The following is a 13,266-nucleotide window of genomic DNA, read 5'->3' as shown; positions in this document are numbered from 1 at the left end:
CTTAAAGGGCAGTATTTTAAAGCAGGTTGGATCTGTTTATCTTCTGTGTAAGATTAAATTCAGAGTAAGGGCAGAACTCGGCAAAATAAAGGACCAATTACACAGTTGGAAAACTAAAGAGAGAAAGTCACTTAACACAGCCAAGCAATTTGGAAAACTTGTATTATTTAGGTGTGTTTGGAAAAAAAAGTTAAAAAAAAATCATTTAATGTGTTTGAAAATGTCACCCTGAAAGAGAAACTAATAATTCTAGAAGGGAAACGTTGATCTTGTAGCACTGTCCTGGGCCCTGCTGTTGTAGGGTAACACCTGGTCTGAGCTTGTACGAATGGCAGTTCTTACTGGGAGTCTGTTCCCCCATGTAGTGACTGGGCTACATCAGGATTTTATAAATCAGCTACATCCTTCCTGTTCATATACTTGTGACTCCAGCAGAGGCACCAAGGGATCCAGAGGTGTCAAGTTCCAGTACCACTGCCAATTACCCACCTGAGGGGATATAACAGAAATTTGCCAGAAATTGAAACAATACAGCTATTTTATTATGGCAAACTACTAAAACAAACTGTACTAAAATGTTCATGTGTGTTGTACCAGAGACTAGAATGAGTGAAGAGAGAGAGAGAGATGGATGTAGGAAAGGGGCAACTTTGAAAAGGGCCAAATCCTTGATGCAAACTCTGGGCACGTTACACAGCTGATCACGTGATCCCATGATCAGTGGTTTTCAGACAAGAGTGATCCATTCTGGTATAAACAACCAGATTTTTTTGGCAAGAAGAAAATTCTTTTAGAAGAGATACCTCAAAAAACTCAGAAAGCAGCAAAGGTCTGTAACATCAGCCCGACCTGTTTCTACTGCTTAATATCTTTTATTAAAAGCTGTTGCCCAAAAGGAATCTAGATTTTTGTGGTGCTTTATTACCACAGGGTTTTACTTCTAACCACACTTTGACTCTGTAACTACAGCTAAGGGACTAACAGCTTCACTCCCAAGTTTTTGATGGCACAACTGACCTCCTGTTTTTACCAGGTGAAAATTTGTCCTTCATGGATTGGGAAGAATTAAGTAGATAAAATCTGCTTACTCCTGGATAATGTTAGTATTTTTTGAACTACATAGTATTTATTATCTAAGCAATTTAATGTAAACCAGTTTAGAGCACTTTTCTGCTGTGGAAGAACTGGTAAGGAAATAACTGAAACAGTTTGAAAGGAAAAAAGAGGTAGTTTTGGTATTTCCATGGCTCTTCAACGAAAAACAAGCCTGATGAAAACTCTCCCTGAGGATCAGTGGTAACACGTGCCTATCACATGAAATAATGTCTGCTTGCTTACATCAAGTACAAATGACTTCTCCATACTCTGAAGTGTACAGATAGAATTACATCTGTTTGAATCACATCTTGGTGATAATAGGCCCTCTGCATCACAAGCCCATGGGTAAGCACAGAGGAGTAATTTTCTAGAAATTTAACTTGGAATCGTATTTTTCTTGTCTCCTTAACCCATATGATGCCGTATCATCGATGGTTTGGAAAGACAGTAGTGTGAAAGTGAGAACTAGACAACTGGAAAACTGACAGCATTTGTAAGAAAAAATCTAATGCATCAAACAGCACTGGTGACACAGATGTCAGCCTTTAGAGTGCAGCTATTAGATACTAGTGATCATTAGATTACTAAATCGGAGTAACTTTCTGAACATGGTCTTTTCTGAACATGATCTCTTATGTAACGAATGATAATTTTACAAAGATTCAAAGTAAACCATTGTCACACCACTTGACAATGCATCTAACCCCAGCTATACAACCGTCGCTCACCTTTAGGAGTTCCCCCAGTCAAACTATCGGGTACGTACGTACGGTGTATCACAGCTTATCAGTGCAAATGCAGCAGCAGCTGGTACTTTGTTAGGTGAGTTAGGCAAGTGAAATATTGAGAAAACTGCAGACTTTCAAGAAACTTGGGAACATACAGTTTTGAGGACGTTTCAACCTGTGGGAAACTCCGACTTGCAGAATTTCTGCTCCTTGCTCCAGGCCTCAAAAAACACAAATCTGTTAGCCAGGTTAAGGGATGACTCTTCCTTAGACTGACAGATTTCATTTGTTTTCGGCTACTGGCCTCCCAGAGAGGAGATGGAATTCTATTTTACTTTCACATTTTAAAAGGCTCTGGGTAGATAAAGGCAAAGCTATTTTTATAGTGAAAGTCACCATGAAGGTCAATGCTATTCAGTGATCATAAAACTGTTTAATATCAGTCCATCAGTTAAGAGAAACTTAGTGAGATTCATAGGTATGAAAAATCATGCCAGAAGTGCCTACTCGTAAGAGTTAACAGGTCATGTTTGCACCTCATCCAATTATAAATATATAAATAGAATCAAGTCCCTCAAAAAATGATTAATCTTGCTCTACCTCCCCACCACAGCCACATTCCCGTTTCATCTATTGAAATTCAAGGGAGTTCTCTTTTGTTTTTTTTTCTTTTAACCACAAGCCAGTATGTCTAGGACAAAGAGAAGACTCATTACAGCCACTGTAATGCAAATGACATGACTGTTATTCGAAAAATACTGTGCTACCAGAATAATTAAATGAACTCTGAGCTAGTGCAAACTCAGAAAGTCCTGTAGGATTATTCTTAAAGCTTTTTTCTTGTACACATGCAAAAATCCATACTTTTTGTGAGCTTTAGTGCCAGTTGGACTGGATGATCTTAAGGGTCTTTTCCGAACTAAATGATTCTATGATTCTGTTTATAGAAGCCTTCTGAATTCATCAAAAGTTGAAGAGGAAGGAAAGCTACTTTAGGAAGCATTGTGAAAAGATTTAAAGTGCATGATAAAGTGCTCAGCTGTTCAATAAATAGTGAAGTAAAAGTCACACAGCAGATGAATATTAAAAACTGCTTTTCAGTCAGATTATTATGAAAAATAAATTTCACAAACTTAGTCTCAATGATGAATCTCATGCTCAAAGAATAGGACATTACATTATATTAGTATATTTCCATAATTTTTGCCTTGTCCTTTCTTCAGTGAAACTTTTTTTGTTGGGATAGGAAGAGCTTTGGGATTGTTGCTCGTTAGGTTTAAGAAAAACCACTAGCTTAAAGATTCTAAAGGTAAACTGGTCTTCAATAGACACACCAATAGCAGAAAATGACAGTACTGTACACCTTTACAGTGACTACTGTTCATGGCAAAGTGAAAAATACAAAGTGTAAAAAAATGTTAGTACATTAAAATTTGGGTTTTTTACTTGTGCAAATGATGTTTCAAGTCCTTGTGGTCAGGAGAAAAGCCTGAAAATGTGACCGCTTCTAAATGAGCTAGAAAACAAAACCACTAACCCTTCTGTAATTCTAATAGTCTCAGAAATATTAAGAACATTGCAGTTTGGGAATCTGATAGGACTTCTCAACATGTAGGGACAGCTGTATTTACTGTGCTGCAAAAGCAAAAGCAGTAGCAAAACCAACAAAAGCCCAGCACCCAACTGTAAGCAAGCAAGGGCACAAAACAGCCAGGTTTGTTCACTGATTTCAACAACCAAAAGGGCTTTTTAAAATTAGTCAGCCAAATTTAGCTTTCTTCTGCTGACAGAAACATACAGCAGCTCTTCAGTATCATCACTCAAAATTTACCCTGGTACAAGAAGGTGTCCTCTGTCCTGCTCTAGGACAAGGAGGGGTTCTTTTCTCTTCTGTCAAACCAGGGCACCTCTGTTAGCACTGCTTTGCTGCCCAAAAGTTAAGGTTGTCCCCTCCTCATTTGAAAGGACCTGCAGAAGGATACAGGAAGGTCAGCTCTAAGTCAGACCTGCGAGGTTCCCTGCAGCTGCAGAAAATGCACCCCACAGTGGGGCGATACAAAATGCCATGGCTGCACTGGCTGCCTGCAGCAGCCTCACCCCAGCGGCAGATCACACCGTGTTAGGGAAGTCTCAGTGTCTCAGGTCTATGGAAAAAATTGCCTTGTTACTCCCTAGGTGTGTTTCTTCCTTTCCTGTATTTCTGAATTTTCTTACTGTGTACAAGCAAAGGCCGTCCCTTTCCTTGTTGTTAATAACAAAATGGTGACTTCTCCTCACCAGAAGCACCAGTAAGTGCCTTCAACTTCTGGAATCCTCACAGTACTCAGTATGTCACACACTTGTGGCAAACTTTTCTCCAATAAAAGTTACTTACTGTTATCTATTTTTCCCTACTTCAAAGATACAAATTAAGGAAATTAACTCTAGTTAACTATAGCTAAAGTTGATAAAGAGGTCTTCTATGCTATGCAAGCACTCCTTTTAAAAAGGTCAGTTGTCCTAGTACAGCCTGACAGAAATACCAGTGTGAGATACTGTAGCATTAGACTGCACATGCTCTGTGTTTGAGGGGTTTTTTTAATCCATTTCTCTTCCTCCCATCCCAACGTCTAAAAAATATTTGGAAATAAAGCAGAAAACACACTTCAGTGGTCATTTAAAACAATTTCTCCCTATGCTTTTCACAAACTTTTAAATCATAATTTTCTACCTCATCTTTTGAGTAAATGACCATGTGAGATGACGATCTCTTCTTTGACCAGATGATGCAAAGCCATCCAGTGTATCAGGCAGAGACAAACATTATCCATCCACTTCATCATTCTTAAGCTTAATACTCTCTAATGCGGCTGGTTCTTTCTTGTTTAGTACCATAGAAGTAGTAGGAATTTCAACAGCAGCACTTGTTTTACTGGATACAGAAGAAGATGGCTGAGATGGTGCCACAAGAAAAAGTGGAGTTCGCTTCAGCTTTACTACTCGGTTGCTTACGGGCTTCCTAGGCGCTGTGATCTGGAACGTCATTTGGCATGGTGTCCCACTGTCAGCACTCTGCCCTCCGCAGGGCGCCTGGGAACTGCTGGGCACCGATGGGCGCGGTGCAGATACAGTTTCAGAAGCCACTTTGTGTAGTGTCAAACTTTCATTATTGGGTCGCTTAAGAGTCACTGCAGAACGTGAAGCATTGCAAGCAGCTACCTTTAATGAAGCTGAATTCTTGACTTTGATATGGGTACTTGTTGAGGGACCCGAGAATCTAATTGGCTTGGGACCCGCTTTACACAGTAAATAGTCTTCCTCTCCAGTAAAGTCAATTAATCGCCTGTAAAACAAAGAATTTCAATTAAAGAAACAAACTATGTACATAAATTACTCTTTTTATAACATCATTCCAAACTAGACAATGTGACAGCCATCCACAAATCTGAAGTTCTTTTAATTTTTGCTTGTTACAATATCATTTACAGTTCTCAACTGTTCATCACTGCAATCAGGCTTGCCTTTATATGAATAGTACCATCAACCTCTTCCAGCTGTGTAAGTAATATTACACATAAAAAATTGTAAGAGATGCAGTGCACAAACTGCTAAGTGAAAATCAACAAAAGAGAAGGCTGGAGGAGATACAGAATGAAAATATTAAAATGCTATAGATTCCATCAGGTACTAAATCCACTAAATGCTAGTCTGATGTGGTTTAAGTTATGTACAAAAATGTAAGACCCAACTGCACATAAGCACAAAATGTAGAGTTCCACACTAGGTAATTTGAAAAAAGAAGAAAAATATTGCTTCTTTCTCACTCACCCATTTCTTCTCAATACAAATGATTACGGATAATCTTTCAAGAAAAAATGTCTAAAAAAAAGAACCTGTGTAAGAAAGCCTATGGAGTCTCATGGCAACTCTAATTGGTAGGGATAGACAGCATTTTTAAAGTATAGTAAAAATGCTGTTTCTCAGTGTTGGCAAAGAAAAATGGACAGACACCTAGAAGATTTTAATTCCTCAAGGAAATAATAAATGATGCCATAGAAAGTGAGGTCACACTAAAACAGCTGAATGGAACATTAGAAAACCTGAAACCCAACAAAACAAAAGCTAGATCAGGCCATGTCAGAGGGATGATTAACTCAGAGAATATTAACAATGCATTTAAAAATTAATTGAAACAAAAGCTGTGTGGTGGTTTAACTCCAGTTGGCAACTAAGCCACTCACTCACCCTCCCCCTTGGCGGGATGGGGGAAAGAATCAGAAAGTAAAACCCGTGGGTTGAAATAAAGACAGTTTAACAGGACAGCACAAGAAGAGAAAATAGTACTACTGATCAAAGAATATACAAAGCAAGTGATACACAATGCAATTGCTCACCACTCGCCAACAGATGCCCAGCCAGTTCCCAAGCAGCGATCACTGTCCCCCAGCCAACTCCCCCCAGTTTATATACTGAGCATGACATCATATGGTATGGAATACCCCTTTGGCCAGTTGGGGTCAGCTCTCCTGGCTGTGCCCCCTCCCAGCTTCTTGTGCACCTGGCAGAGCAGGGGAAGCTGAAAAGTCCTTGACCAGTGTAAGCACTGCTTAGCAACAACTAAAACATCAGGGTGTTATCAACATTCTTTTTGTACTAAATCCAAAACACAGCACTATGCCAGCTACTAGGAAGAAAATTAACTCTATCCCAGCCGAAACCAGGACAAGGTATCAAACTGTGGCTCCATTGCTGGTTCCTACATGGGGTAAAGCTACTTAAATCTAGTAGTAAGAGAAAGAAGAACTGGATTATATCTAGATTTTGAGCTGACAAAGAAAAGCTGTAGCTTTAACTGACCTGTTTGTCAGGAATAAAGAAACATTTAGCTGGTGGGTCAGCACTGTAAACAGGCCATGAACTGAGAGCGCCCCTGAAGAACAACTTAAAAGACAGATACACTACAAAAGCACTGATATTCTTCAGGGTACTTGCATTTTGGATTTTAGAAGAGCTGTGAAATGCCACAGGGATTCATACCAAAAGAATAAACAATATCTGAAAGTAATATTTCTTATTATTGCTCTTAAAAAACTGGTATAATGGTGACAATGTTCAAACAGAAAGCCTGCAAATAACTTGGTACTTATAATGAGTCCAGGGAGGTTTTCCTCAGAGCCATAAGGTGAGAATGTATCCTCAATGTCTGTACATCATAGGTCAAAAGAACCACCAGAACAAAAAGGAAAGCTTAAACATTCAAAGATTTGGTGCTTTAATAGTAGCAATGAAGTACAGGTAAAATATCGGTAACAAGGTTCATTTACAATACTTCAAGCCAGTATACAGTCTCACCGGGAGCACTGTGGTACACCAGGAGTTTTAGCTAAAACCTGAACGTAGCTGTTTTGAGGGTGCAGAATAATAGAGAAGACAAATCAAAGCAGAGAGATGGGAGATAAAACAGGCAGCGGTAGTAGCATTCAGGAATATATGTAGGCTGTTTGGCAATCCAGGGATCAAACGATCACAGTCCTTCCCATTTGAGCTATGGAAAGCAAAGAATGCAGTATCCAAAAAGAAAAAAGAGGGAGGATGGGGAGATAGGAGTTTTCAGTTGGATCATTGTGCTGATATGGCTCTGTGGCTGCTGCTGAAATGACAGTGTGACCAGGAACAAGGAAGGTCAGCAGGATCCTTTTCTCCTATCTAGCAGCAAAGTGGCTGTAGCATGGCTCAGATCGAGTGTGTAGCTGCACCTGCAAAGGCTGCTTTTAGGTCATGTATTGAGAATGGAGGTGTAGTCAAAAGTATCACCATAAAACTGCAAAGAAGACGTTCTAGAAATTCCTTCTAAAAAGAAGGCATCTCACATATGTGAGAATCAGTTAACTGTTTAAAGTTTCCAGTTAAATTTCTTTTTAGCAGTCCATTTAACTCATACTACTCTCTACTTTTTGAAATTACTCCTTCCCACACTAACATGATGTTTTAAAGGCTGAAGAAGTAGAATAGAGAAGAGTTTCAACAGCCTAAAAAACGTAATTTGTTTCTAACAAGTTCAGTTCCGCAATTAAGCTCTCTGATTATAAGACATCTTACAAAAATGTAAATAGAAAAAAACCAGAGAAAACTCAACATCCATAGCTATTCAAAGAACCTGAAATCATTAAAAAAAAAAAAAAAAAAAAAAAAAGACTGTGCTGTATTTCTGCTTTATTTTAAGCCACCTATGCAAATCAGCATACCTTTTATGAACTGGAGGCATATGATGCAAACTGCCTTTCAAAGGGCGTTCTTCAAGAGTCCAGCATTCAATCAGCTCCTGAGGCACTCTCCAGTAGCTGACACCTGCATTTCAAAGGGATGTTGTACTGATGAGCTGAGAGAACATAGTCAATACTATGTGCATATACACCTGACTAAATGAATGCCAGCTTTGAAGGAATTTCAGCTTTGAAACTACGCCGACACGAGCGTTGCTTACAGCCAGAGTGCTTCTAGGGCTTCCACCAGTGCCCAATGCTAGCAGGCTATCACCCCTTGCATGTGGTGGCTCTCGCTACATCTCGTCATTCATGTCAGCTCATGTCACCTTGTTAAACATCCCTTAAGACTCTTTTTTTTCCAAATAGCCACTACTATGGGATATTTTACAACACATTACTTACTGAATGAGCGAAAATGTATGCAGAGTTTTTATCATAGTTAATAGGCAAATATTTTTCTTATTTTTCTGTAAAAAAGTAGTACTACTGAAATAAAAGAAAAAAAAATTCATACTTTACCTCTCCCTTCCCAGGCATCAAAAGCATCCATCATCTTTTTCAACTCAGTTACTGAGTAATAGCTCCAGATGTATTGGACGTTATTTCCAGCTTCTCTAGAAATATTGTTTTAAAGTTAACAGTTATGTGGTAGATCTAGCTAAGTCCTTAAAAATATACCACTGATGAAATGTGTCATATCAAATCCTAACTATAAGGACTTAACAGTAAATGTTTTGTAAAGTAGAAAAAAAAATGTTAAATTTCATTTTCATTTGTACAAGAGGTTTCAAATGCCCATCCTCCTATGATCTGCATGCCTGTGAACACCTATTGCTAAAAATGAGTATTCATGGAATAATCAATATTCATAAAAGAGTAATTACACAATTAATGGTATAAAATCTACTCTTCTAAATATCAGTAATTTATTCAAAGGGAAAACACAGTAGGAGGACAGACACCCGGTACTATGTGTCCAAATACTCTTGGAATAAATATTAATGTTCCTGGCCTCAGTTTAGGAAAATAAGCATCTTAATACCTTACAAAGATGATGAAACATCAAAAGCTCTATCTTAGTCAAGTTTCAAAAGGTACACAGTGAAGTACATTTCTGACACTGTGCTGTGGGACCAAAAGAAAGACAAATTTCTTCCAGGCACTCAGAAGTACAAGTCTACCAATAACTTATAATTACTGTCATAAACGTATCTTAATAGTGTAGTAGAGATGCATATGCCCTTTAAAGAATGAAAACCATTTCCTTTCATCTTCAGTTCTTTTTGGTGTTAAATATTTCTTTCAGCTGTCTTAGAAGACTGCAAAATACAACTACATGAATCACAACCAACTTTGTGAATATTTCTGGAACTTCTTCTAGATGAGGATTCATTCACTGTATTTAGTGTAAATATCGTCCTAAATTAGAAAGTAATTTTAAATGGTTGAGACATTTTAAAAATAGCAAGTAAAACATCATGAGAACTTATAGCAACTGCATGCTAGCCACCTTTTGTGGACTCTCCCAAGCTCTTGTACTCCATGCTTACTTTTTATCTTACTTATTTGTTTAATGTGACCATTGTATTAGCCAGCTGTTTTCAAAGCTGGAAAGAATCTGATTCCTTCCACAGATGTATAGTACATTAATGCTATATTATGCTACATATAATAATATTTAGGTATTATTATAATATGTGAGTGTTCATTCTCACTTCATAGTGCTTTCATGTGTTTGACAGTTGTCTTACCTTTTGTAAATGCTTTTACTATGAATTTTCGTTCCTAGCTCCTTATTAATGGCATCAGTCCCATCAGCTCTTGTGGCATACACACCAATAATTTTACTTTCACAGCTTGCTCCAGAAGTGTTGAGATAGTGCAGGACCCAGACTGTAGGCTTGGTACAAACTAAATCATAAGAATCACAGAAATCTAGCAAAGCCTGGAAAAAACAGAGAAAGCAAAATACAAAATACTGCTAAGAATACAATATTTCTAGTTGAATAAGCTTTCATATTTAAGTTTTCTTAACTGTACTGGTGAGCTCCTTTATGTAAATCAAGGATGTAGTTTATCTAGAATAATGTGTGCAGTATTTCTCATCTGGTATTAACAGACAATATTGTAAAACTAGGAAAAATTCACAGAAAGGCAACAGAAATACTTAAAGGCACAGCAAATCCCTAATATGAAGAGAAATGGAAAGGCCTGGAAATGTTTTATGCTTTTCAAAAGGAAACGAATAAGGGAGACTGTGAAATAAGAGAACATCGATGACTGTGAGGACTAACACAACCACACCTGGCAATATGAGTTAATTTCCGATCAGTTAATTAGAATGAGCTTTTAAGTTACAATACGCTGAAACAGACAAACCTTAGGATTTTAAATAATATATTAATTTTCTTTTCTCCTTTCTTGTTCTAAAGAAATGGTAAAGTACATTTTATCTTTCAAGTTTTAGGATGAACTTGTGAAACTGAAAAAAAAACCCCAAACATATTGAAGGGATAAAAATCTGATCTCAAGTACAATTTGGAGCCAAATAGAGAACTAAACTATGTCATCCCTGTTATGCAAGTTTTACAGCAGATTTGCATGTAAACCAGAGTCAAATTTAAACTGCTGTTCTATTGCAATGATGGGAAAAGCTGATCTCCTTAACTACTATCACTGCATTATCAACTCTAGGATTTCTTAACCTAAAACTTTGAATTTACGTGATTAACGTGCTGATTAGGAAGTGCTAACTTGCATATTCTGTAGTTGTAGTATCTGATGCTAATGAATGGTGTGGATTAGAGAGTACATCTTTAAAAAAGTAAGAAATGTCAAGACCTTTTTAAGCTCTACATTTGACCTTAAAGAATGCATCTCCATTTCATTGGCCAAATGGTCAGACAGACTGTATGGATAAGGGATGCCAAAATAATCTGCTTCCTCCTGCAGTGCAATTCGAATTTGTTCATCTTCAGGAATCCGAACTTCTCCATGCAGATAATCCAGGAGATATTTAAACAGGCTTCCATCTCGATCAATTAGACATGCTCCTGAAAACATAAATAAAATTATTTAAAATACTGCTTCCAGCAAGCAAAGACAGACTTGTCACATTCTACCAAATCATCAAGTAAAGCCTTTATATAGAACTTCTGTACTAGTTTTACTTACTTAGAAGGAGTAAGTATACTTTCTCTATTCTTTTAAAACTACTATTTTGTTTCCCTGGAATATTTGTTATTTGAAGATAAAATTCCTAGCGCAGGAAATTTGGAATTTCAGTGAAATCACTAATCAATATACAACCTCAGCTGTACTGCACTCCACTTAAAATTCTAAAATCTAATTCTAGACGCATTCCTGTTTCTAACTGGAGGTACATCTTTTCTCACTATTGCAGAGATTTTCTCCATTTCAGATCTAGGCAATTTAAAAGAGTTAAAAGTAGCATCAGCTCCAGTCCACATCTAGTCTAACCTTCCCTGAATATTGCTCCAGTTTTACAGTATTTTTTGTTTCTTTTTTTCTCCATTGCCTGCTGAGCTCAAGGACCACTATGGAAACTGACCAAACTATACACAGCTGTATACAATAGGCTGTTCACTGCAACTGAAAGGTGGCAGCAAAGCCCTGCCCATAAAAATGCTGAACATTTCAGGTATTTTAAACAGTCAAAAGTGCATAACAAGGAATTACTATTCTCTATCCATCATATCTTTAACTGGACATACTTTGGCAGGATTTCCAAGTCACAAACAAGTGACCCATGAACAGTTTCATTCAAGCTTTCATATCAGGCCACGGTGGTGAAAAATGCAATCTTTACTGGGTATTTGGAGTATTCTGAAATAAAGATTAGACCCAAATCTCCTTATTTAATGAACAGAGAAAGTGAGATACCTCTGCAGAATACAGCGGGTCATAAACAGGATCCAAGTTAAATGCCAAATAGTCTGCCAACTTTTATCAATTTTATCTATTTTCATATTCATACTGAAGAACTGCATTCCAAAGCCACAGTCTGGACTGGGCCAAGGCAGGGCTAAGCACTGTACAAACATGTATGTTGGAAGCATGAGTAGTCTTGTAGAATTCAGATGAATTCCAGTAAGTCTAAAGTCATGCATATATAATTGTTCTGCATCCTGGAATTAAAGAAGCTAACTGATGCTCAGCAGACTGGGAGGAGATATACTATAAAATGCATAAATATCTAAAAAAACATGTATTTGCCACAGAGCTCCCTGAGCAGAATGTTGTATTTACAGCTTGAACACATTTACCTGATTCATCCACTTTTAGAGGAAAGCGTCCACTAAACATAGAAGCTAGCATTGAATCCTTAAAGCGGCATAAAGACTCGTGCCTGGCTGTGTATAAACATCCTCGCACATTAAGTCGCAGAATACCCTGGACATCTTCAGCCTTGCCCTCTTCCATTGCATTTGCAAATGATTATGCTAATTACAAGCCAGCCAAACCTGTAACAGACACAAACAAAAGTAGCGCTAATGCCAGTTAAGACTGAACATATTATATACAAGACCTAAGTGTTAGCTCAGCTTTTACATGTTTGTTACGCAATACTGTAAATCATCTTTGAAAACAGTTCTGGAGACCTATTAGTGCAAACAGCCACATATCTACACCTTTACTATAAAAAAAACCACTATGGCTGTTTACTTTGCTAGGAAACACAGAGGTTACTCTTTAGAAACAAAAGGGTAGGAGAATTATGTGGTATGTGTGAGCAGAGCACTGGAAGGACATTCTGGGAAATCTTGCTTTGAGTATAGTTCAATGCACTAAAAATGCAGTAATTGTGTACTAACAACAACCTGGCTTCTTTAAAACGTCATCTTTAATTAGGGCTGCTTTAACTAGTTGGTGAAGCTGTGGCATCGTTAATGCCACGTTGCCAGTCAATACTTGTGCCTGCCTCGAGCTCCCTGCGGCGCGGGGGCCCTGACTGGGCAGAAATAAATTGGCACAAGAAGCAGTAGAAAATCTCCAAAACTTTTTTTTTTTCTCCTTTTTTTAAAGAGCACGCCCTTGGAGGGATACTGAGTCCCACTACGTGCCTTTTGCACGGGCACCTGCTATTGTTTCACCAAAATTACCCGATGAACTCGCAGCCCGCCGGACAGAGAGCTGGGCAGCCGCCCCGCAGCAACCCGCCCTCCCTTTCGCGG

General features: G+C 38.0%; 1 protein-coding gene across 1 annotated transcript; it reads right to left on the bottom strand.

Moving 5' to 3' along the window:
• Positions 1-3,893: 3,893 nt before the first annotated feature.
• Positions 3,894-12,543, bottom strand: KCTD18 (potassium channel tetramerization domain containing 18). The gene is made up of 6 exons (XM_009643566.2): positions 12,358-12,543; positions 10,913-11,124; positions 9,823-10,016; positions 8,591-8,685; positions 8,051-8,153; positions 3,894-5,148 (listed from the first exon to the last, which is right to left on the bottom strand). Exons 1-6 carry the CDS (start codon positions 12,512-12,514, stop codon positions 4,629-4,631), a joined length of 1,281 nt encoding a protein of 426 aa, XP_009641861.1. The 5' UTR covers positions 12,515-12,543; the 3' UTR covers positions 3,894-4,628.
• Positions 12,544-13,266: the final 723 nt, after the last annotated feature.

Source organism: Egretta garzetta, unplaced genomic scaffold (genome assembly GCF_000687185.1).
Source record: "Egretta garzetta isolate BGI_Z169 unplaced genomic scaffold, ASM68718v1 scaffold297, whole genome shotgun sequence".
Lineage (NCBI taxonomy): Eukaryota > Metazoa > Chordata > Aves > Pelecaniformes > Ardeidae > Egretta > Egretta garzetta.
Note: the sequence above shows the minus strand (reverse complement) of the source record. Positions and strands in the feature narration are given on the sequence as shown.